The sequence below is a fragment of the Geotrypetes seraphini genome, chromosome 6 (genome assembly GCF_902459505.1).
Source record: "Geotrypetes seraphini chromosome 6, aGeoSer1.1, whole genome shotgun sequence".
NCBI lineage: Eukaryota > Metazoa > Chordata > Amphibia > Gymnophiona > Dermophiidae > Geotrypetes > Geotrypetes seraphini.
This window is the reverse complement of record NC_047089.1, coordinates 42,164,457-42,186,680: the sequence shown is the minus strand read 5'-3', so window position 1 is coordinate 42,186,680 and position 22,224 is coordinate 42,164,457. Positions and strand designations below refer to the sequence as shown.

At 39.9% G+C, this 22,224-nt stretch overlaps 1 protein-coding gene across 3 annotated transcripts in view; it reads left to right on the top strand.

The window, feature by feature from the left end:
* IFT88 (intraflagellar transport 88) overlaps positions 1-22,224 on the top strand; it is a 219,164-nt gene that overhangs the window by 153,800 nt on the left and 43,140 nt on the right. For all 3 annotated transcript variants that reach the window (XM_033949812.1, XM_033949811.1, XM_033949814.1), the window contains 3 exons: positions 3,154-3,206; positions 5,007-5,072; positions 7,710-7,816. In XM_033949812.1, the coding sequence (XP_033805703.1) occupies positions 3,154-3,206; positions 5,007-5,072; positions 7,710-7,816 (226 nt within the window). The remainder of the gene's footprint in view (positions 1-3,153; positions 3,207-5,006; positions 5,073-7,709; positions 7,817-22,224) is intronic.

The window sequence follows — 22,224 nt, the reverse complement described above, 5'->3', positions numbered from 1 at the left end:
GCCAAGAAAGCTAGACTCCAATTACATAGTCCAGGCATGTCCAGGGTTTGACAAACCTCAACTACAACGTCACTCTCTCTTAATTGAGTCTGCCTTTAAAAGATCACCCCGTACTAGGACATATGCCTGGGAGAGAGGGCTAAACCCTGGACAAATTTGGCTGATGACTCTTATCAAGTTTCAAGTTTATTTAAAATTTGTTTAATCGCCGTATCATATATTCAGGGCGATGTACAGTTCTAAGAATAATTTTTAACAATACACAGGGGAACAAAGAGTTCATATAGTAAATATACCATGTTAACAAGTTGTATCCTCAGCTATAATGTTTTATATGACCACCTACTTCAAACAATTAGTCCAACAGTTGGCCGCTTTTGAGCAATATATTCCTCTGGATGTCCTTGAGCAATTCCAAGATATAGCCCATAACTTGCTCGAAACAAGAAATTTCATGGCCAGATCAGTGTTTGATGCATTTGATGTCACTTATAGAGCTTCAGCACTCTCTAATGCCATGCATTGCAAGGCTTGGTTGCGGGTGTCTGACCTAGACCCTAATGTACAAGACTGTCTCGCTAATATCCCTTGCCTGGGAGACAAACTATTTGGTGAAAAAATTGAAGAGTCCACTCAAAAAATGATCAAATATGAGCAAAGTATGACAACTTTTGTCTACTACAAAATCTTCCAAGCCTCAGACTACTAGGAGATACTACAACCCTAGGTATCAGCCAACATCTTATAAGAGATGCTATTTGCAACCCACATCTTCTTCTAGGCCTCCTCCGCAAAATCATCCCAGGCAGCAATAATCCCAGAAACAACAATCCCAGCCTCGGCAAAAATCTACTTGGTCTTTTTGACTCCCTCATCCAGAGACTAGCTTCCATTCTACAATTTCACCCTCCTCCTTATCCCATCGGAGGTCACTTTACTCATTACCACTATCGTTGGACTTACATCACAACAGACAACTGGGTTTTAAGAGTCATAAAAGAGGGCTATGCTCTTCATCTTTACAAAATGCCTCTACACAGACCTCCAAGAAAGTATTCTTACAACTCACAGCAGACCTTCCCTTCTTCAACAAGAACTCTTGGCCCTCCTGCAGTTGAATGCCATTGAACCAGTTCCTCTTTGGCAGAGAATCCGTGGGTTCTACGCCAAATATTTCCTCATACCAAAGAACAGAGGACTGTGCCCAATCTTCATCCTTTGAGTCCTCGACAAGTATTTAGTCAAAGAGAAATTTCACATGATGTCTCTAAACTCATCAAAGTATCCCTCGGTTTTTGTTCCTCCACCAACCTAATTTTTTCCTTGTGGGAGGCCATTGAAATAAATTCCCCCCTTAATACAGTTTTTAAAGATTCCTATATCGTAATTGGGGAGTAATTTTCAATATTATTATTGGCTAAGAAATCTTTAATAACTTGCTCCACCTTCTGGAGTATCTTAGGATCTTTTAAAAGACTATCGTTAAGCTTCCAGTAACGATCCCACACTGTTGGAGCCTCCCATGTCAGATCTAACCAAATAGGAGCATGGTCAGACTATACTATATCCTCAATCTTAGTATCCAGAATTCCCCCTCCCATATCTCTTATCCAAGCAGAGCATATCAATGTGCTTGTACACATTGTGAGACGGAGAATAATAAATATAATCCCTCCCCAACACATCCACCACATTTAAAACATCTAAGAATTTTTTCTCATCATTTAAGTCTTATCTCCACTACTCCCTATGGAATCCCATCGAGGGTCAAGAACTAAATTAAAATTCCCCCCAACAAGCACAGACCCCTCCTTTACCCTCAATACCATGTCCATGAGCTCCTGAAAAAATTTTCCCTGGTTGGCATTCGGAGTATATAAATTCACCAAAGTCACCCGCTCCCCATTCACCACCCCCACCCAAATAACCCATCTTCCTCCCTCATCCCTCCATTCCACTGCCATGGTCACCTTAAAATGCTTAGCAAACAACAAGCTCATCCCTGCTTTCTTCTTCTCCACTTTGTTAGAAGCCCAGACCCTTACCAGATAATCCCGGTATTGAATCATCTTTTTTCCAGACTTCAACAAGTGAGTCTCTTGAACATAACAAACATCTAAGCGCAAGCACTTCATTTCTTTCAACAGTAATTGACGCCTATGGGGTATATTTAACCCCTTCACTTTCATACTACCCACTTGTAACTTACTACTCCCCATGACACCTGAATACCCTACCTTCCCCTCCCTCCCATATATATGCACATCCCCAACCAGGTTCCCCCTTTCATCCCCCTCCACCCCATCTCAAACTTTTCCCCACTCTCCCTCCTCCCCTCTCTCCCCACCTCCATGACTTCATGTGACTTCCCCAAACCTCATAACCCCCCTTCACAATTAGTACTGTTATTATAAGGTAGGGTCAGGGGCAGAGCCTGGGCGGGTCTGAGGCGCAGCTTGGGCTGAGTTGATATTTGTTAGACTTAGGGGGTACTTGGCTTGAAGAAGTTGAGAAACTCAGCTATAAGTGCTTTGGCAGGTCCCTAGTACATTTATGATTTGGCTTTGAACTCTAGGTGAAAGTGATTGTATGAGTACTGTATATTCAAGAACATTCTACAGTGTTCTACAAACATTCAAGAACTCTATAGTGTTTATGAAGGCCTTTCACTCCTTGAAGTTCCAGCAAACAGAGATTATAGAGCTTATTCCTCCATTTCCAATGTGAGGGCAGGTTTGCCTGTATCATCCTAAGTATACAGTTCAAAGCAACCACAATGTATCAATAGTTCTTTGTTCCTTACCTTCCATGCATCACTATTAATGCACACCAAAGTTACCAGAAAAATGTAAAATAAAAAATAAACCTGTAGCATAATTTTGAAAATCTCTGGAAGTGTATAGAAAAAAAATTATCTCACCACACACACACCCACACATCTCTTTTATTATTTTCTCCCTCACACACACACACCTCTTTTATTATTTTCTCCCTCATACACACACACACACACACAAAAAAAAACAAAAACATACCTTTTTTATTATTTATTATTTTCACTATTAAGGTCCAGAAAAGTAATCTTAATTTATAATTGTATTTTCAGAAATTTATGAAAATGCCTTCTAATCTCTGTCATGTCATATTTTTCAGACCCACTCAAGTGAAATGGCAGCTGATGGTGGCAAGTTGCTATAGAAGAAGTGGTACGTGAGTTTTTATTCTATACATTTTTATTAGGCGGTATAAGAAATTTTAAATAAACTTGAAACTTGTAGCTGGGTGGGCCACCATTTTTATAGGGAACCTGCCTAGTCAGCCAACGCTGACACTTGGAATAGATCTTGGTTTGGTCCTCTGGGAGCCCAACCTGCCTCTGTATTGTCAGGCACTTGAGCACAGGTTGAAATTGGCTCTCCGGTCTGGGAGACTTTTCAGGTGCTGGGTGCATCCTCTCCCCTCCCCCAAGACATGTGTGGAGCTGGTAGAATAGAAGGTTTAAAGGCTCCTAGAGTTTGTGTAAAAGGCAGCCCAAAGAGACAAGCCTGTGGAATATCCTGCTTATTTGTATGAGGCAGAAAGCTTCTCCATTAGCTGAAGTGCAAATACAGTCTATTATGGGTGGGAGATTCAACTTCTAAAGCCACATTGAGCAGGCTCTCTTTCAAAATGCAAATGCTTTTTGGCAAGGGGCTGGATGACCTTATGATTATCATAATGGATCATCACCCTAAGTCTGTTCCAGATAGTAGACCATGCGCCCCAAGAGGGTCAAGTCATGGTCCTTTCATGGCTACAGATGGCGAGCTCCTCTGGTCAGAAGTCCTTTCAAGGATCGAGGCAAAGGTTTGAAGGCTCTAGCTAAGCCCCAGCCTCGGATGCCAGTTTGGCAGCTGCTTCTAAAAAGTCCCAATGATGTCAGGCCACTCTCCAACCTCCCCCGAATAGGTGGGAGATTTGCAGAGGACTGGGAAGCCTGAGAATGGATTTGCTCAGACTAATGGGTTCTGGACATCATTCTAGAGGGCTACAAGCTTAAATTTTTTTATCCTTCTCGAGACATCTTCATAGTGTGGAGAAGGTGCTGGACACCAAATCTGGCTTGGGCAGATACTCCATATACTTTATTGTGCCCAAGAAGGACTCAGGGCTAGATGCACTAAAATCTCTGATTGTCTAATGATTGTTGCTAAACTGGTTTGACTGGTTTAATGACCAATTGTATTTGCCAACCTCACCGTGTGGTTTTCCTTATGATCACTCATTCTCTAATTCTGGCATGCAAATGAGGGCATTAATATTAAAACCAGCTATCTGACTGTTGCCCTAACTTTACATGCCATCATTGGAGATTCAGGTGTTGGTAAAAGCAGCCTTTTACTGTGGTTTGCTGATAATACTTTTTCTAGGAGCTATATCACTACAATTGGAGTGGACTTCAAGATCAGGACCCTAGTGATAAATGGAGAGCAAGTAAAACTTCAGATCTGAGACACAGCTTGGCAGGAACGCTTCCACACCATCACTTTCACATATTATCGAAACGCACATGGTGTCATCATTGTCTATGATGTCACCAGCACAGAATCCTTTGTGAATGTGAAGCACTGGTTACATGAGATTGGACAGAACTGTTTTGATACAAACTGAGGAGATGGGGTACTGCACAGTGACACAAGGAGGCAGAGCTGAAAAAATTAGATGATGTTTTCTGCATTTCCATGCAGGTTTGGGACAGGAATCCACTTGTTCTTTTATACTGGAAAGATGATTATCAAAGTAAGAACCTAATCTTCCCTTCCATTCACAAACAAAATGGTGATTTAACAGGTTTCATTTGCCAAGTTTCATTTCAGTTAAAAATAAAATAAATAAAGATGATGATGATGATGAAGAATTTATTTTTGTCAGACCGTATTGTTGTATTTTAACGCCTCAAAGTCTGATAAACCACTTAACTTCATGCACTCTGTGTGTGTGTGTGTGTATTTTGGTTTTTCTTTAAGGTAACTATCAAAAGGCACTAGACACTTACAAAGAGATTCACAGGAAGTTTCCAGATAATGTTGAATGTAAGTTATTTGCTAAAAACATTTTCACTTTTTTTTTTACATAAAATGTCTATTTAATTTTTATTATAGATTTCTTAAAATTACAAATAACATTTTGTTACAGTACCATAGGTCCTATTTCTCTATAGCTTAGCAAACAGAGCTCTATTATAGAAGTGGACCAAGAAAAACTGGCAATGTTGTATGCCTATTTTGATAATTCTTCACTACAGTTCATTAGTGAGGCCTTCCTCTGGAATACTCTGCCCAGTTTTGGAGGCCATACCTACAAATAGGAGTAAAAAAAATTATATTCACCTCCCCAGGAGAGACCTGGACTTAGCAATGGCTGATCACTTCAAGTTAATGAAACAGTAATAGAGTATGGTAAGGAGATGGGCCAGAAGCAGAAAGGTGCTGAAGTGCACAGTAAATAGTATAAGAAGCAGAACAAAAATGTGATAACACCTCTGTACTGGCTATCAGTGAGATCTTGCCTAGAATGTAATGCCCCATTTTAGGTGCTGTATTTCTAAAAAGATATAGATAGGCTAGAAACAATCCAGAGTGAGAGACAATGAAAAAGGAGTGGGGTCTACAGCAAAATCCATAGTAGATGAAATCTCAAAAACATAAACACATTTCTCTGAAGACAAGCAGGAGTTAGTTTCTCGTGGGTGATATCTCCTGACGGAGCCCCAGTGCAGATGCTATTCAGCATTCCTGTCCTTTAAAATGTCTTTGGTAGGCCCGCATCACACATGTATGAGTGCCTTCCCAACAGCCCACATCACACAGGACTCTGTCTTTTTTTTTTTCTCTGCAAAGCAATGAAGACTTCTCTTCAGTCACAGTGCAAGAAAACTTTATTTTTTTTCTCCTTTAGTGCCTTCCTGCCTTGTGGTTTGTGAGTAGGACAGAGGTTTAGTATATTTCTCTACCTTCCCTAGCCATTTTTCTTAGATTTTGTGTCTTACTTTTTCTTTCTTTTTCCTTGATCATTGTCATTTTGTGTCTGAGCTCCTGGCTGAGTTTTGAGAAAACCAGTGTGAGCTACATTGCTGACTGCAAAAGGGAGGCTTTCTTCTTACCCTCTCTTCAGCTTTGAACTATTTGATTTTGCTGTGGTTATCTTCTCCATGATGTCCAAGAAGCCCGCCAGTAGGTTTATGAAGTGCACAGACTAATAGGACCATGTGTGTGACTGACACATCTAAAGTGTCTGAGGCGCAATCATGACTCTAAAACATCCTCTTTGTAATCAAATGCAGAAGAGAGCTCAGATGTCTAGAGAAGTGGTGCATGAGAGACTTTTTGGCACACAGAAGTCCATTCCATCAATAGCAGCATTGAAATCATCAGTCCCCATAGCTTCTGGACTACGCCAGACCCTGGCGTAGTCCAGAAGCTATGGGGACTGATGATTTCATTGATATTGATATTGAGGACATTGATATTGAGGATATTGATTGAGGATATTGAGGATATTGAGGATATTGAGGATATTGAGGACATTGATATTGAGGAGGTCTCTGCCTGCCTCGGTGTCGAACATCCTTGGTTCTTGACATCAAGGTATCACATGGATTCTGCATCATTCTCATCAGCATCAAGGGATTCTGATGCTGAGCATTAAGCAAAGATGAAGAAGCACCAGCATCAGCCCTTCTCAAAGCATGGTGCTAGAAGCTCCAGTTCACTGGCATCGCTGGTACCTGATAAAAGTTGACACCAAGAGATCCGCATTCTCTCAATAGCTGATGTGTCAGTCTTTTCAAAGCTGGAACCCTGCTTCCAATTCGTCACTGACAACTTTGCAAGCTGTGTGATGAGGCTTCCTGGGGTAGGAAAAGCAGGACCCTGCCCTGTGCTGAGCCTCTCTGTCCTATTCCTTTTTGGTGGCCAGTGGCACACCCAAAAGGGCATTTGTGATGGAAAAGCTGTGAAGGAAACCATATATGAAGATAAAAGAAGTTGAGGGAAGGGAGCAACATTGGAAGGCATATGTCATGGTGTCACTCTTTATTATGGGTTTCTATATGACATGGGTAAGAACATGGAAGTTAAAAGTAGAGTGAAGGGAAGGAAATGTGATAAAATGAGGATAAACAAAAACATTGAGGATGATAGAACAAAGGGAAAACATGGCTCAAAATGAGGTCAGGACAGGAAAGCCAGACTTGAGGTCTTATAGAAAGGGAATGAAGACAAACACAGAGAATAAAGATAAAGGCAGATATAAAGGGAATATAATATTTTAACTGCAACAATAGAGAGGTAGATTAAAAAAATGAATGCAACAAAAACAGATTTCATACTTTGGAAGCTGTATGACAATTGAAGAGATTTGGTGGTGAGCTAATCATGTAGCAAGAAACTATCTACCAAGATCTGTGCAAAGTAATTCTTGAATATCTGGTAAGAGAATAGAGTTATGGATGTATGTATGAAGTACATTATGTACCAACTATTGAAAAAAAAAAAAAAAAAAAGATTTCAAATAACTTTCTGGAATGTGAAAAATAAATGCTTAAACCTCAGATATTTCCTGATATTCTTCCACTTAAGTATGTCGTGAATTTAGCAGAATTAATCACTTAGAATTCTATCAGAGACTGAGTTGCCTTTTTAATGTACCTTCACAATATCTGATTATAGGTCTACGGTTCCTTGTACGTCTATGCACTGACATTGGGCTAAAAGAAGTTCAAGAATATGCAACAAAACTCAAGAAGGCAGAAAAAATGAAAGAAATAAGGGAACAGGTATATGTTTCTTCTATTTTTAGTTTCATATACTGTAGTCACCAGCAATATAATGCGATCACTAGAACGATCTTCAAACTATCTATGGGTCTTACAGACATACAGTATTATCATGGAGAACTGAAATAGGACTTCTGTCTCAGAATATAGAGCAGTACTAGTCACACCTGAGATTCAGAGCGAAATCCAGTGTTTTCCTTATCTGCGTCTCTGAAGTATTTTGTTTTTTCATGGTTTAAAGATGGAGGACGTTTGATTTTCTGTTGAAAAGCAGCTACACTGAGCCACACCATTGGTTCATGTATGTATTTATTTATGTATGTATTTCATTTGTAATCCGCCAATTAACTAGGCAGATAACAAAATGCACATACAAAACTTTTGACCTGCTGTGCCAAAGGAGTCTTCTAGCAGTTTCTTTTAAAAAAAAAACCTAAAGAAAAGTCATTCTTGGGTTGCTTGCATGTTGTTCTGAGGCAACTTATTTAGTTTATTAAAATAAGTTTGTTGTATTTAAGCTGTTAAGGGCCTTTATCAAGGGGGGAAGTTGATTTGACAAGAAGTTAATTAAAATATATATGGTTGAATCATCTGTCCAGCAATCGGCCTCCTATATAACCTCAACTACCATGACCCCATTCCCCAGCTTTCCACGCAGAACATTGGCTACCTGTCAAACGCACATTCAAAACCCTGGTAATAGCGTACAAAAGATTCTACACCGTCACCCCCACTTACATCACATCCAAGTTACATCAGTACACCCCTACCCGCTCCCTTCGCTCTGAAGCAGAAAGGTGACTGTGTATCCCCCCAGGAAGATCTTTCCAAATGGAAACTGCACGTAAGTGCTCATACAGCCACTTTGTCCCTTGGCTTTGGAATCAACTGCCTTCACAAATAAGATCTCAGAATTCGTTGATGGCCTTCTGGAAATCAGTGAAGACCTTCCTCTTCAACTGAATAGCCACCAACAAACAGACTCCTCCTTATTCCCTGCTTTCTATGATCACTTGTTCTGTATCCTGCCTTTCCTTAATTTACTGTTATTTCCTTTAATGTACTGTGGGTTTCCTTCTGCATCCTCCATGTGCTTATGTTGATCTTGAAAATGTTTTTGTAATGTATTGTAATATATCGTGAGTGTCCTTTTGTATCCTGTTCTGAGCTCCCAGAAAGACAACATAGAAATCAAAGCTAATTAATTAATTAATTAATATGGATAATCAGTAGTGCTATTCACCCGAGTCAGACCACTGGTAATTTATCCATATAAAGTAGTCCCTGCTATTTCTGTGATATGGCTTGATCTGAGGGCCTAAAATTATGCTCAAAATTTCAGGAGCTTAAGAAGTATGTAGTAAAAGGGGGGATGTAGGGTGAGGAAAAAAGTTAGGAGCTTAGCACTGAATTTTAGCACTAGGAATTTAAATTAGGGAGTAGATCTTCAAAGTGAAGGCTCCTAGCTGTATAAATTGCTTGTGTGAGGCTATCCAGGGTTATTCAGCAGCTCTTAACGAGCCAGTGCTGATGAATATCCTCTCTAACTGCTCATGCCAAAACCGGTTAATTTGTGGGTGGTCCAGGGGCAAAAGCAATGTAAAGCAGTAATCTAGCTGGTTAGTGGTGATATTTATTTATTTAGTTGGTTCATTTTATACTTGTATCCCACCCTCCCCAATGAGCTCAGAATGGGTTATAACAGTGGTTCCCAACCCTGTCCTGGAGGACCACCAGGCCAATTGGGTTTTCAGGGTAGCCCTAATGAATATGCTTGAGAGAGATTTGCATATAATGAAAGTGATAGGCATGCAAATCTGTTCCATGCATATTCATTAGGGCTAGACTGAAAACCCGATTGGCCTGGTGGTCCTCCAGGACAGGGTTGGGAACCACTGGGTTATAAGGTTGACATACATCAGTGGTTCTCACCCTGTCCTGGGGGCCCCTCAGCCAGTCGGGTTTTCAGGAATCCCAATCAATACTGCTAACGGATGTATTCAAATACAAATCTTCCCCTATTTTTTGTTTAATCACATAACATACATTTAGAAGAAGAGAAGAACTAATACATATTTGCACACAACAATATGATTATCCAGGTTTTCAGGGCAACAAGGGCATTTGCCTGGGTTGTCTGTTGAAATAGGTGTTTGTTATAAGTCAGAGGGTGGTATATTCAATATATTTATAATATTTATGAAAAAAGTAAGGTTGATTAATAAATTATTAATGTTGTGTGCCTATATAGCAATGTTACTTACTGTAACAGTTGTTATCCAGGGACAGCAGGCAGCTATTCTCACTAGTGGGTGATGTCATCCGACAGAGCCCCGATACGGACGTCTCACAAGCATGTCTTGCTTGAAGAAACTTAGAAGTTTCAAGATGCCCGCACCGCGCATGCGCCAGTGCCTTCCCGCCCGATGGACCGGGCGTGTCTCCTCAGTTCAGGTAGCTAGCCTGAGAAGCCAACCCAGGGGAGGTGGGTGGGACGTGAGAATAGCTGCCTGCTGTCCCTGGATAACAACTGTTACGGTAAGTAACATTGCTTTATCCCAGGACAAGCAGGCAGGTATTCTCACTAGTGGGTGACCTCCAAGCTAACCTCAATGGGATGGTGGGAGTGTTGGCAACTTAAGAGAATACATTTTGTAACACTGTTTGGCCAAACTGTCCATCCCGTCTGGAGAAAGTATCCAGACAATAATGATAGGTGAAGGTATGAACCGAGGACCAAGTGGCAGCCTTACAAATTGGTGTCGATCTGAGGAAGGCTACAGAGGCTGCCATTGCTCTGACCTTATGGGCTGTGACCCTACAAGGAAGGGATAATCCAGCCTGGGCATAGCAGGAAGAGATACAAGCCACCATCCAGTTGGAGATGGTACGCTTCGATACAGGTCGTCCCAACTTGTTCGGATCAAAGGAGACGAAAAGTTGAGGAGCAGTTCTGTGTGGCTTGGTGCAATCCAGGTAGAAAGCCAAAGCACGTTTACAGTCCAGAGTGTGAAGAGCTGATTCTCCATGATGAGAATGAGGCTTTGGAAAAAATACTGGAAGTACAATGGATTGGTTGAGATGAAATTCAGAGACCACTTTAGGCAGGAATTTCGGATGAGTGCGGAGGACCACCTTGTCATAATGGAATACTGTGAAAGGTGGATCCGCCACTAAGGCCTGAAGCTCACTGACCCTGCGAGCAGACGTGAGGGCCACCAGAAAAACCACTTTCCAGGTGAGATACTTAAGTGGAGCCCTGTTGAGAGGTTCAAACGGAGGCTTCATGAGTTGAGAAAGGACGACATTGAGATCCCAAACCACAGGAGGAGGTTTGATAGGAGGATTGACATGGAAAAGTCCTTTCATAAATCTGGAAACCACAGGATGAGCAGAAAGAGGTTTCCCCTGTAGAGGCTGATGGAAAGCCGCAATAGCACTCAGGTGGACTCTTATAGATGTAGACTTGAGACCAGACTGAGACAGGTGTAGAAGATAGTCCAACACAGAGGATAGGGAAGCTCGCTGAGGCTCCTTGGCTTTGGAAATACACCAGGAAGAGAATCTAGTCCACTTTTGGGAGTAGCATTGTCGAGTAGCAGGCTTCCTGGAAGCTTCTTTTTTTTTTTTTTTTTTTTTTTTTTTTTTTTTTCATTATATTTTTATTTTCAAATTTCACAAAAAGTGTACACAATAATAAAATACATTTGATACATGCATGGTATCACTTTTATATCTAACACAATGTATGTCTGGATTTGATTTTCCCCTTCACCCTCCCCCCACCCCTTCACCATTTTAATATAATATTTTCAAATTTTGTAAAAGTATATAACATATTGAAATACAATTGTTCAATAACATATTTATATCTAATACAATATATTTTTGATAAATTTTATTCATTTTCCCTCCCCCCACCCTTCTATTATCCCTTAATCATTTGTTACATTTTGTATAATATATTATAATATACTATATATAAATTGTTTTCCTTACCCCCCCTATATGTGTGTCATAAGAAAATCTCTAAAAGAAGAAAGGAAGAAAAAGTATTCTATTATTTAATCATTACAGTATTTTGTCAATGGCCCCCATATTTTTATAAATTTATTATATGTCCCCTTTTGTATTGATATTGTTCTTTCCATTTTAAAAACATGGCATATTGTATTCCACCAAAATGTGTAGTTTAGGTTGTTGTAATTTTTCCAATTATTAGTTATATGTTGAATGGCAACCCCTGTCATAATTAATAAAAGTTTATTGTTTTCTGGTGAAATTTGACTTTTTTTTCTCATCATTGTTCCAAATAAAATTGTATCATATGATATTGCAATATGATTTTCCATTAATTTATTAATTTGTGGCCAAATTGAATTCCAAAATATTTTAATATAAGGACAGTAATATAATAAATGATCTAATGTCCCTGGTTCTAGATTACAGTGCCAACATCTATTAGACTTAGAACTATCTAGTTTTTGTAAACGAGTAGGGGTCCAAAAAGCTCTATGTAATAAAAAGAACCATGTTTGTCTCATAGATGCCGACACTGTACATCCCATTCTCCAAGACCAAATTAGTGGCCATTGAGATGCATTAATTTGATGTCCAATCTCAATGCTCCAAATGTCTCTTAAACCATTTTTTGGTTTTTTATTCAAATATCCAGATATTAATTTATACCACAATGCGGCTTGATGTCCTAGGAAGTCTGCTTTAAAGCATAAGAACTTTAAACTATATTGATTGTTTAATGATTTCCATTCAGGGAACCCAACCTGAATGGCCTGCCTCAATTGCAACCATTTAAAACTTTGTGTTTTATTAAGACCAAATCTATGTTGCAATTGTGAAAAATCCAGCAGTCTACCTTCTGAAATAATATCATCTAGAGATCTAATTCCTGCAATAATCCAGTTCTTCCAAAGGATTTGAGCTCCGCCTATTTTGATCTTGGAGTTTATCCATATGGATTGATTAGTTGATTTATATATTGGGATGGGTGTTAATTTATCAATAAATCTCAATGTTTTCCAAGTATCCATTATTATTTTATTTTCTCTGTATCTTTTAGGTATATTAATACTTGGTAAATGAACTAAATTTAGGGGAAACATAAGGCGCCATTCCAAATATAACCAATCTGGTGCATTATCTATAAGTTCTGGGAGGATCCAATACATACCCTGACGTAGAATATAGGCTTGATGGTACCTATAGAAATTTGGAAAATTTACCCCTCCCTCCTTAATTGATTTTTGTAAGGTTACTAAAGCTATTCTAGGTGTTTTACCAAGCCAAAGAAATTTTGTTAAAATTCTATTAAGCTTCTTATAAAAGGACCCCTGAAAATAAATAGGTATCATACTCATTTGGTAGCAAACCACAGGCAACATCATCATTTTAATAGTTTGAACTCTACCCCACCAAGATATATGCAATGGGTTCCATTGTTCACATAACTCCGTTACTTTTTTTAATACATATTTTTCATTTTCTTTTACAGTATCTTCAATTGTTTTTTTAACTTGAATGCCTAGATATTTAAATCCTTCTTCTTTCCATATGAATGGAAAAATATCAAATAATCCTTTTACACAGTAAACATTCAAGGGTATAATTTCAGATTTATTCCAATTAATTTTATAACCTGAAAATTTGCCAAACTTATCAATTAATTCCAATAAAGAAGATAAGGTAGACTCTGGATTTCTCAAATAAAGCAAAATATCATCAGCATAAGCCGAAATTTTATATTCCATATCTGAATATGGAATTCCTTGTATCTCCCTCGTTTGCTGTATTGCTAACAATAAGGGTTCTAATACAACATCAAATAACAAAGGAGACAAAGGACAACCTTGTCTAACTCCCCTCTGCAATTGAAAACCATCAGATATCTTATTATTAATATTTAATCTTGCAATCGGGAAGCTATACAATGTTTTTACCATTTGTATAAATCCAGAACCTATACCAAACCATTCTAAAGCCTGATACATAAAATTCCATTCTACCCTATCAAATGCTTTCTCAGCATCTAATGAAACTGTAAATGCCGGTTCATCCATTTTTTTTGATAAGTTTAGCATGTGAAATAATAGTCTAGAGTTATTGGAGGAATGTCTTTTAGCAACGAAACCCGTTTGATGCATATCTATAATATGTGGGAGAGCTTTGGCTAATCTCAAAGCCAAAATTTTCGCCAAAAGTTTATTATCAACGTTTATCAAAGATATAGGCCTGTAGTTCGAAACCAAAGTAGGATCTTTATTTGGCTTAGGCAAAACAATTATTATTGATTCAGCCATAGTACCTTTTATATTACCTTTTATAAGTTGTGTCTGATATAATTTTAATAAATGTGGGGAGAGGATATTTTGAAATGTTTTATAAAATTCTACTGTGTAACCATCACCACCTGGAGCGGATCCAACTCTAAGAGATCTCAATGCTGTTTCTAATTCTTTTAATGATATTGGTTCTTCTAAACTTCGTTTTATATGATCAGGAATCTTAGGTCCATTTATTAAATCTAAAAATTTTTTTCCATCTTTTTGTTTCTCCAAATAAGGTTCGGAAGAATATAGATCCTTATAAAAATTTAAAAATTGTTTTAATATTATATTTGTTTGATTTGTTATTATACCATTATCATCTTTTATTCCATTAATATTAGTTCTCCTTTTTTTTGCCTTAAGATAATTTGCTAATAATTTTCCTGCTTTATTAGAATTTCCATAATACACCGTTTGTTTGGAAAACAAATCTTTTCTTATCATTTTTGAAGTTAATTCATTATATTTACCTTTTACTTTCAAAAGAGATTGCAAAACTTCATATTCCCATTTACTTATCAATTTAGCTTCTAATATTTTTATTTCTTTTTCTAATTCTATATATTGTTTTTTAATTTGTTTCCTAATAAAAGCTGAATATGATATGATATTACCCCTCATAGTTGCTTTAAATGCATCCCATACATTCTCTATAGATGTATCTTCCACTAAATTTATTTGAAAAAATTCATTAATTTGTATTTTAAAATTTTCCAAAAATTTGTCATCCACAAGCAATGCATTATCAAATCTCCAAAGAGGTCTATTATTTTCTAATTGATCTAATTGTAATTCTATCCATATTCCCGCATGATCCGAAATGATAATAGGATCAATGGAGGCTTTGATCACTTGTTGCACTTTATTTGTTGAAACAAAAATATAATCTATTCTTGAAAATGATTTATGAACCTGTGAACAAAATGAATACTCCTGATCATTAAAATGAAGAATACGCCATATATCTTTCAAATCACATGATCGAACTAAATTATCTAGACCTAAAGATTTAATATTTTTACCTGGTTTTTTATCCAATAATGGATCCATTACAGCATTAAAATCTCCAGCCACCATTAAATTAGAGGCAGCCAGTGGTAATAACATATTTTGTAGCTTTTTGAAAAATTCTGATTGATTCGAATTAGGGGCATATATATTAAATAACGTCAGGGTATCATTTCCCATACCTATATCAATGTGTATCCATCTTCCATGTGGATCTGAATTTTTCACTTTTATATTGGCCATACATTTTTTATTTATAAGGATTGCAACCCCTGCTTTTTTACCCACTGCTGGAGCAAAAAAACATTCTTTTATCCATCCACCTGATAATTTCTGTGATTCCTTCATATTAAGATGGGTCTCTTGCAGACAATAAATATCTGCATTTTGTTTTTTTAAAAATGTTAATATTTTTTTCCTTTTAATTACATGATTCAGGCCATTGACATTAATAGAATATATTTTAAAAGACATTATATATTTTAATACTTTTCATTATCTTATTCTTCCCTTCCTCCTTCATATTTAATATACAAAAAATTTTCTTCATGACACACATATTTAACCCTAATGTATCTCCCTTAATTATTCTAATAAATATTCTCCTTATCCCTCCCTTTCCCACCCAATACATTGGCTGCTTAAGGATACACATTGGAATTGTAATCCTAACAGCCTCCCCATTCCAGGCAATCAATATTCAATTGTTTAAACAAATTTCCCTTCTATCTATCTATTTTGATCTTTTATATTTATTTAATCATTTTCCATAACATTTTATTAATGTATCATTTTCCATTTAACAATATGTTAATTTGTATTTCCTTAGTATTATGCTTTCAACATATAATTATTTTAAACATATATGCATTTTATTATTTAATAATTTTCCTATATTCTGTTCTTTCTTTCGTATAATTATTATTGTCTTTTCTTTATTATTGTTTTCCTCAATTTCTTCAAATATTTCGATATGTTATATTTTCTATTTTTTCATAGAGTCTTCAAAACCATCTTAATATATTATGTTAATATATCATAGGTTCTGGTTTAGATAGAAACTCTTTTAGTTTTTCGGGATCCTCAAAATATAATGACTTGTCTCCAGATGACACTCTCATTTTCGCCGGGTAGTATAGACCATATTTAAATCCTTTTTCTCTGAGTAGAGGTCTCATGTCTAGTAATCTTTTCCTTTTAGTTGCTGTGTTTTTGGCGAAGTCTGGTAGAAACCATAATCTTGAACCTTTATAATTTAAGTTTTTATCTTTTTTTGCGGCATTTAGTATCTCTAGTGCTTGTTGGTATCTCAACATTTTGAAAATGATTGGTCTTGGTCTGTTTTTATTTTCTAAATTTTTTATTGGGATTCTATGCGCCCTTTCGATTTCAATTGGTTGTTTCAAGTCTAATTGTAGAATTTTTGGAATTAAATTTTCAAGGAAAAGGATAGTATTTTTTCCCTCTAAATTTTCTTGTATTCCAAAGAGTTTGATGTTCTTTCTTCTTCCTCTATTCTCGTAATCCTCCAGTTGATCTTTTAATTTATTTAATTCTAGGCTGTCGTTTTTACATCTTTTTGATTCACATTCTATAGTTTCCATTTTTGATTCTAGTTCAGTTGTTCTTTTGTTGTTAACTTCCATTTGTCTATGTATATTTAAAATTTCTTCTTTCATTTCAGACATATTAATTATAGTTTCTTTAAGCATTTGTTTGATTTGTTTTAATTCTTCCATGACTTCTGTTTTGCTTAATATGTCTGGTTCATCAATAGGAAGTGGTATCTTGCTTGGTGTTATTTGGTCTTGTTTCTGTCTTTTTGCAGATGTACCAACCTCATTTTTGTTTTGTCTTGTGCTTGTCATGTTGTTGTTTTCTTTTTCTTGGTTATTCTTATTTCTTATGTTTAGATTCTTGGTTTTATATTTAGTATATTTATGTTATTAATTCCTTTTCTTCCAAGCTTTGGATCTATATTTTAAAGTAGAAAAAATTTTCCTTGTCTTTTTTTCTTTTTCAGTTATCTTTCACAATCTTAAATACTTTAGTATTCCTTTTTAGTAACTTTTTCTCTTTATTATTGATAAAAAGTTCTTTGGAGTAACTATCAGTTTTATTTCCAGTTCATTAAAGGAGGGAGATATTTAGACCAATAACCTTCTTTCTTTTATATCCCTCACATACTTGTCAGGTTCTTTCATAAATTACCTTTGGCATTCATTTTTCCTTAATAATATACTGTTTCAGCACTAAGCAAAAATGTTTAGTATTTCTTTTTTTTTTTTTCTGTCACAAGCCCAATCGCAGCTTCGATCAAGGAAAGCAACACTTCATGTTAGATTTTTTTTCCCTCTTATTTGATAAATTTGAAGCAGCTGTTCTCTGTTCTTTTTTCAGCTTCTCTCAACTGCCTCAACTCCTTGCTGCTTTTTTTTTTTTTTTTTTAAATTCCTTTGACCTTTTTCTCTATCTTCTCCCTCACAAGCCCAATCGCAGCCCGTCAGAGAAAAGTATTATTATTTCTTTTATTTAATAAGGTCATTCACAGCATCTTTTAACTTCTATGATGCCTTGTTGTTTCAGTTTTTTTTTTCAAAAATGTCCGTTGACTCTTTCCTCTATCTCCTCTTTCTCAAGCCCAGTCGCAGCCTGTCAGAGAAGAGTAATTTAATAAGTTAATATTTATTTTCCGTTCTTCGATGTTTAATAATTGAAGGAAATGTCGGTATTCCTCTCTCGGTATTTCCTCAATGTATCTCCCTTTCAGCGTCGTCTATGGGCAGATTATACTGAGCAGCTCTCAATCTATTAATGCCTCTGAATATCCGCAAACTATTTTCTCTTTACGAGTTTTCTTATCTGATCAGGAAAGAGATTTTATTCAAAATCTCCCCACCAATTTTTTACTCACTCAAACCTCTCTCGAACTCAGCATTACAAGTTTAATAAAACCGCCGAAATCTTAAACGGCTCTCAGATGTTTCGGCTCCCGTCAGCGCATACTTCTTCTCAGCTGCAGTAAATTAGGATTTCTTTTTAGATCATTAGTTCAGCTTCTTTCGTTATATTTTCTATGAAGTTATTTCGAAGGAAAAATGAATTTTATTTTTATTTCTTTGCCTGGATGGTGAGGAGCTTCACGACTACACTTCCATCCGTGCTCGCGTTAAGCCACGCCCCCTCTTCCTGGAAGCTTCTAAGACATCCCTCACCGCTTGAGAAAACTGGTGAGGAGTTACGTTGAGAGGAACCAAGCTGTCAGGTGGAGAGACTGCAGGTTGGGATGAAGCAGTGATCCTTGATGTTGAGTAAGCAGAGAAGGAAACACTGGAAGAAGGACTGGTGCCCTGCTGCTGAGTTGAAGCAGAAGGGAGAACCAAGGTTGTCTGGGCCACCGAGGAGCTATCAGAATCATGGTGGCTTGGTCTGATTTCAATTTGACCAGAGTCTTTTGAATGAGAGGAAATGGAGGAAACACATACAGAAATCGATTCCTCCAATCCAGCAGAAAGGCATCTGCCTCGAGGCGATGAGGAATGTAGATCCTGGAGCAAAACTGAGGCAGTTTGAAGTTGTGGGGGGCCGCAAAGAGGTCTATCTGAGGCGTCCCCCATTGTGCAAAGATCTGATGAAAGGGGTAGGAATGGAGAGTCCATTCGTGAGGCTGGAGGGGTCGACTCAAGTTGTCTGCCAAGACATTGTCCTTCCCCTGAATGTAGACAGCTTTGAGGAAGGCATTGTGGCGAACTGCCCAATCCCAGACTCTGAGAGCTTCCTGGCAGAGGGAGGCCGATCCCGTGCCCCCCTGCTTGTTTACATAATACATGGCGACCTGGTTGTCTGTGAGGATGAGGACCACCATGTCGTGAAGCAGATGTTGAAAAGCTTGAAGAGCATAGAAGATTGCTCTGAGCTCCAGAAGATTGATCTGATGGAGGTGGTCCGCACTGGTCCAGAATCCCTGAGTGCGAATCCCATCCAGATGAGCCCCCCAGGCATAGGCCGAGGAATCGGTTGTGAGAACCTTTTGATGAGGAGGAGTGTGAAACAGCAAACCTCTGGATAGATTCGAAGAGGTCATCCACCAAAGTAGAGACTGCCGAAGAGCAGGAGTGACTATGATGTGTCGAGTCAACGGGTCTGACACTTGAGTCCATTGAGAAGCTAGGGTCCACTGAGGAATTCTGAGATGGAGCCTGGCAAAGGGTGTCACATGAACTGTAGAGGCCATGTGGCCCAGGAGGACCATCATGTGTCTCGCTGAGATGGACTGGCGAGAAGATACAGACTGGCAGAGATGAAGAAGAGCATCCATGCGCTGAGGAGGAAGGAATGCTCGAAGCTGAATGGTGTCCAGTACCGCCCCGATGAAGGGAAGGTACTGGGTAGGCTGCAGATGGGATTTGGGGAAGTTGATCTCGAAGCCCAAGCTCTGCAGGAAGCAGATCGTGGTCAAGGTCGCCGAAATGACCTCTGGAGCAGAGGGGGCCTTGATGAGTCAGTCGTTGAGGTAGGGAAATACCTGAAGACCCCTGTTCCGGAGTGCAGCGGCCACCACCACCAGACACTTCATGAAGACTCTGGGAGACGAGGACAGGCCGAAAGGAAGCACTCGATACTGCAGATGTAGATGTCCCACCCGAAATCTGAGGAACTGGCGGGAGGCCGGATGAATAGGAATGTGAGTGTAGGCCTCCTTGAGATCCATAGAGCATAACCAGTCGTTCAGCTCGAGGAGGGGGTAGAGAGAAGCAAGGGTCAACATACGAAACCTCTCCTTTACTAAAAACTTGTTGAGGACTCGAAGGTCCAGGATGGGTCGTAGGTCGCCCGTCTTCTTCGGGACGAGGAAGTACCGGGAATAAAAACCCCGGTTGTGCTGGTCCACTGGGACCGGTTCGACGGCCCGAAGCCGAAGCAAAGCCTGAGCCTCCTGAAGGAGAAGGGCGGTCTGCGTTATGTTGGAAGGATACTCTCTTGGAGGGTGGTCCGGGGTACCCGATGGAAATGAAGAGAGTATCCTTCTCTTACGATGGAAAGGACCCAGAGGTCGGTGGTAATAGCCTCCCATTGATGGTAAAAATGATGGAGGCGACCCCCGATGGGAAAAATAGGGGGATGCAGAACGAGGTCGGTTATGCTCCCTGGAAGAGAGTCAAAAAGGCTGAGTAGCCTTCGGTGCAGCCGGCGGCTGAGGTTTCTGCTGAGCCTTCTGGGGAGGCTGTCTCTTCGCCGGTTGTCTCGCAGCAGGAGTCTGACGAGGGGTGTAGCGCCGCTGATAAATCAAAGGCGGTCTAGAAGGTCGAGACTGCTGAGGCTTGGGCTTAGGCCGAAGGATAGATTGAAAAGACTTTTCATGATCCGAAAGTTTCTTGGTAACAGTCTCGATAGACTCGTTGAATAAATCAGCGCCCGCACAAGGCACATTGGCAAGTCTGTCTTGGAGGTTCGGATCCATGTCAATTGTCCGAAGCCATGCCAATCGACGCATGGCCACGGAACAGGCGGCAGCACGTGCCGAGAGCTCGAAGGCATCGTACGAGGACTGCATCAGCTGAAGACGGAGCTGGGAAAGGGAGGCTACCACTTCCTCGAACTCGAATCGAGCCTGAGCATCAATGTAAGGAGTAAACTTGCGGAGCACCGGCAAGAAGAACTCCAAATATGAAGAAAAAAAGAAATTATAATTGAGCACTAGAGACGCCATCATAGAATTCTGGTAGATTCTCCTACCGAACTTATCCATCGTTCTCCCCTCTCGTCCCGGTGGTACAGAGGCATAGACCTGGGAGGGATGAGAACGCTTGAGAGAGGACTCGACCAGCAGGGATTGGTGAGAGAGTTGAGGGCCCTCAAACCCCTTATGATGAACAATGCGGTATCTTGCATCCAATTTGCTCGGGACCGCAGGGATGGAGTACGGCGTCTCGAAACATCGCATGAATGTTTGATCCAGTAATTTATGCAGAGGAAGTCGAAGAGACTCCGCAGGAGGATTAGGCAAGTGCATGGTGTCGAGATACTCCTTAGAATACCGAGACCCAGTGTCCAAAGTCACATCCAAGTCATCCGCCATTTGCCGGAGGAAGGAAGAAAAAGACAACTGGTCCGCCAGTACCGGCCTCCGAGACGGACTGGAGGAAGTAGAAGCCTCAGGATCCAGGGAGACTTGGGAGCGACAAGGAGAATAAGAGGTAGATGGCTCCTCGTACTCCGGCCCCTCCTGGGGAGATAAATCCGATGAGGAGTACCCCAGACGTGGCAGCTACTTCTGTGGCGAAACCTCCGAGTGGCGCGAGGAGTGCCGAGAGGAGTGTCTGGATCGATGTCCCTCCCGGTGCCGGGAGGGAGAGGGAGAACGTCTATACTTCGCATGGTCCCCCGAAGCTTCCAGTGAATGTATGGGACTGGAAGCGGTAGAGCGAAGGGGCGGAATGGAGGCCGCCTCCCGTGTTGCAGCCCAGGCCTGGTATGGAGTGCGGAAGAACTCTTCCTGTGATTTACTATGCCCAGGACTTCGATCATCAGTCGGGGGAACGGCACCGTAATGGGCTCTAAAGGAGGCATATCGCTAAAGGAAGCCCGCCTCGAGGGACCAGCCGCCCTTCGCCGCTCCTCCTCGTCAAGCAACGAGATCGATCGACGAGGAGGAGGGGGAGGGGGCGGTCCGCCCCCTGGGACCGGGACCGGGAGGTCACCCTGGATGGAGGCGATTAATCTGGGCCCCATAGTCTGCATGAGCTCGACAAACTGAGCTTCCAGCAGGGACCGCAGCGAAGCCGATATGGAGGGATCCGCACCGAAAGGGGGTCCTCCAGCACGGTCTTCGCGCTCCTTCGTGGTCGAGTGCTTCTGCTTGGCAGCTTTCGGCACTTTAATGACCACAGGTGGAATAGTGGAAGGCTGTACCTGAGCCGAGGAGACGGGGACAGGCACCGACGTTGAGCTCGTGGCCGAAGTCGGGGTAAACGAAGCTGGCTTCAAAAGGCCCGGAGTCGCAGGAGCAGTTGCTGGTTTCGCATGGACAGGCGAAGCGGCCGATGAAGCCGAAGG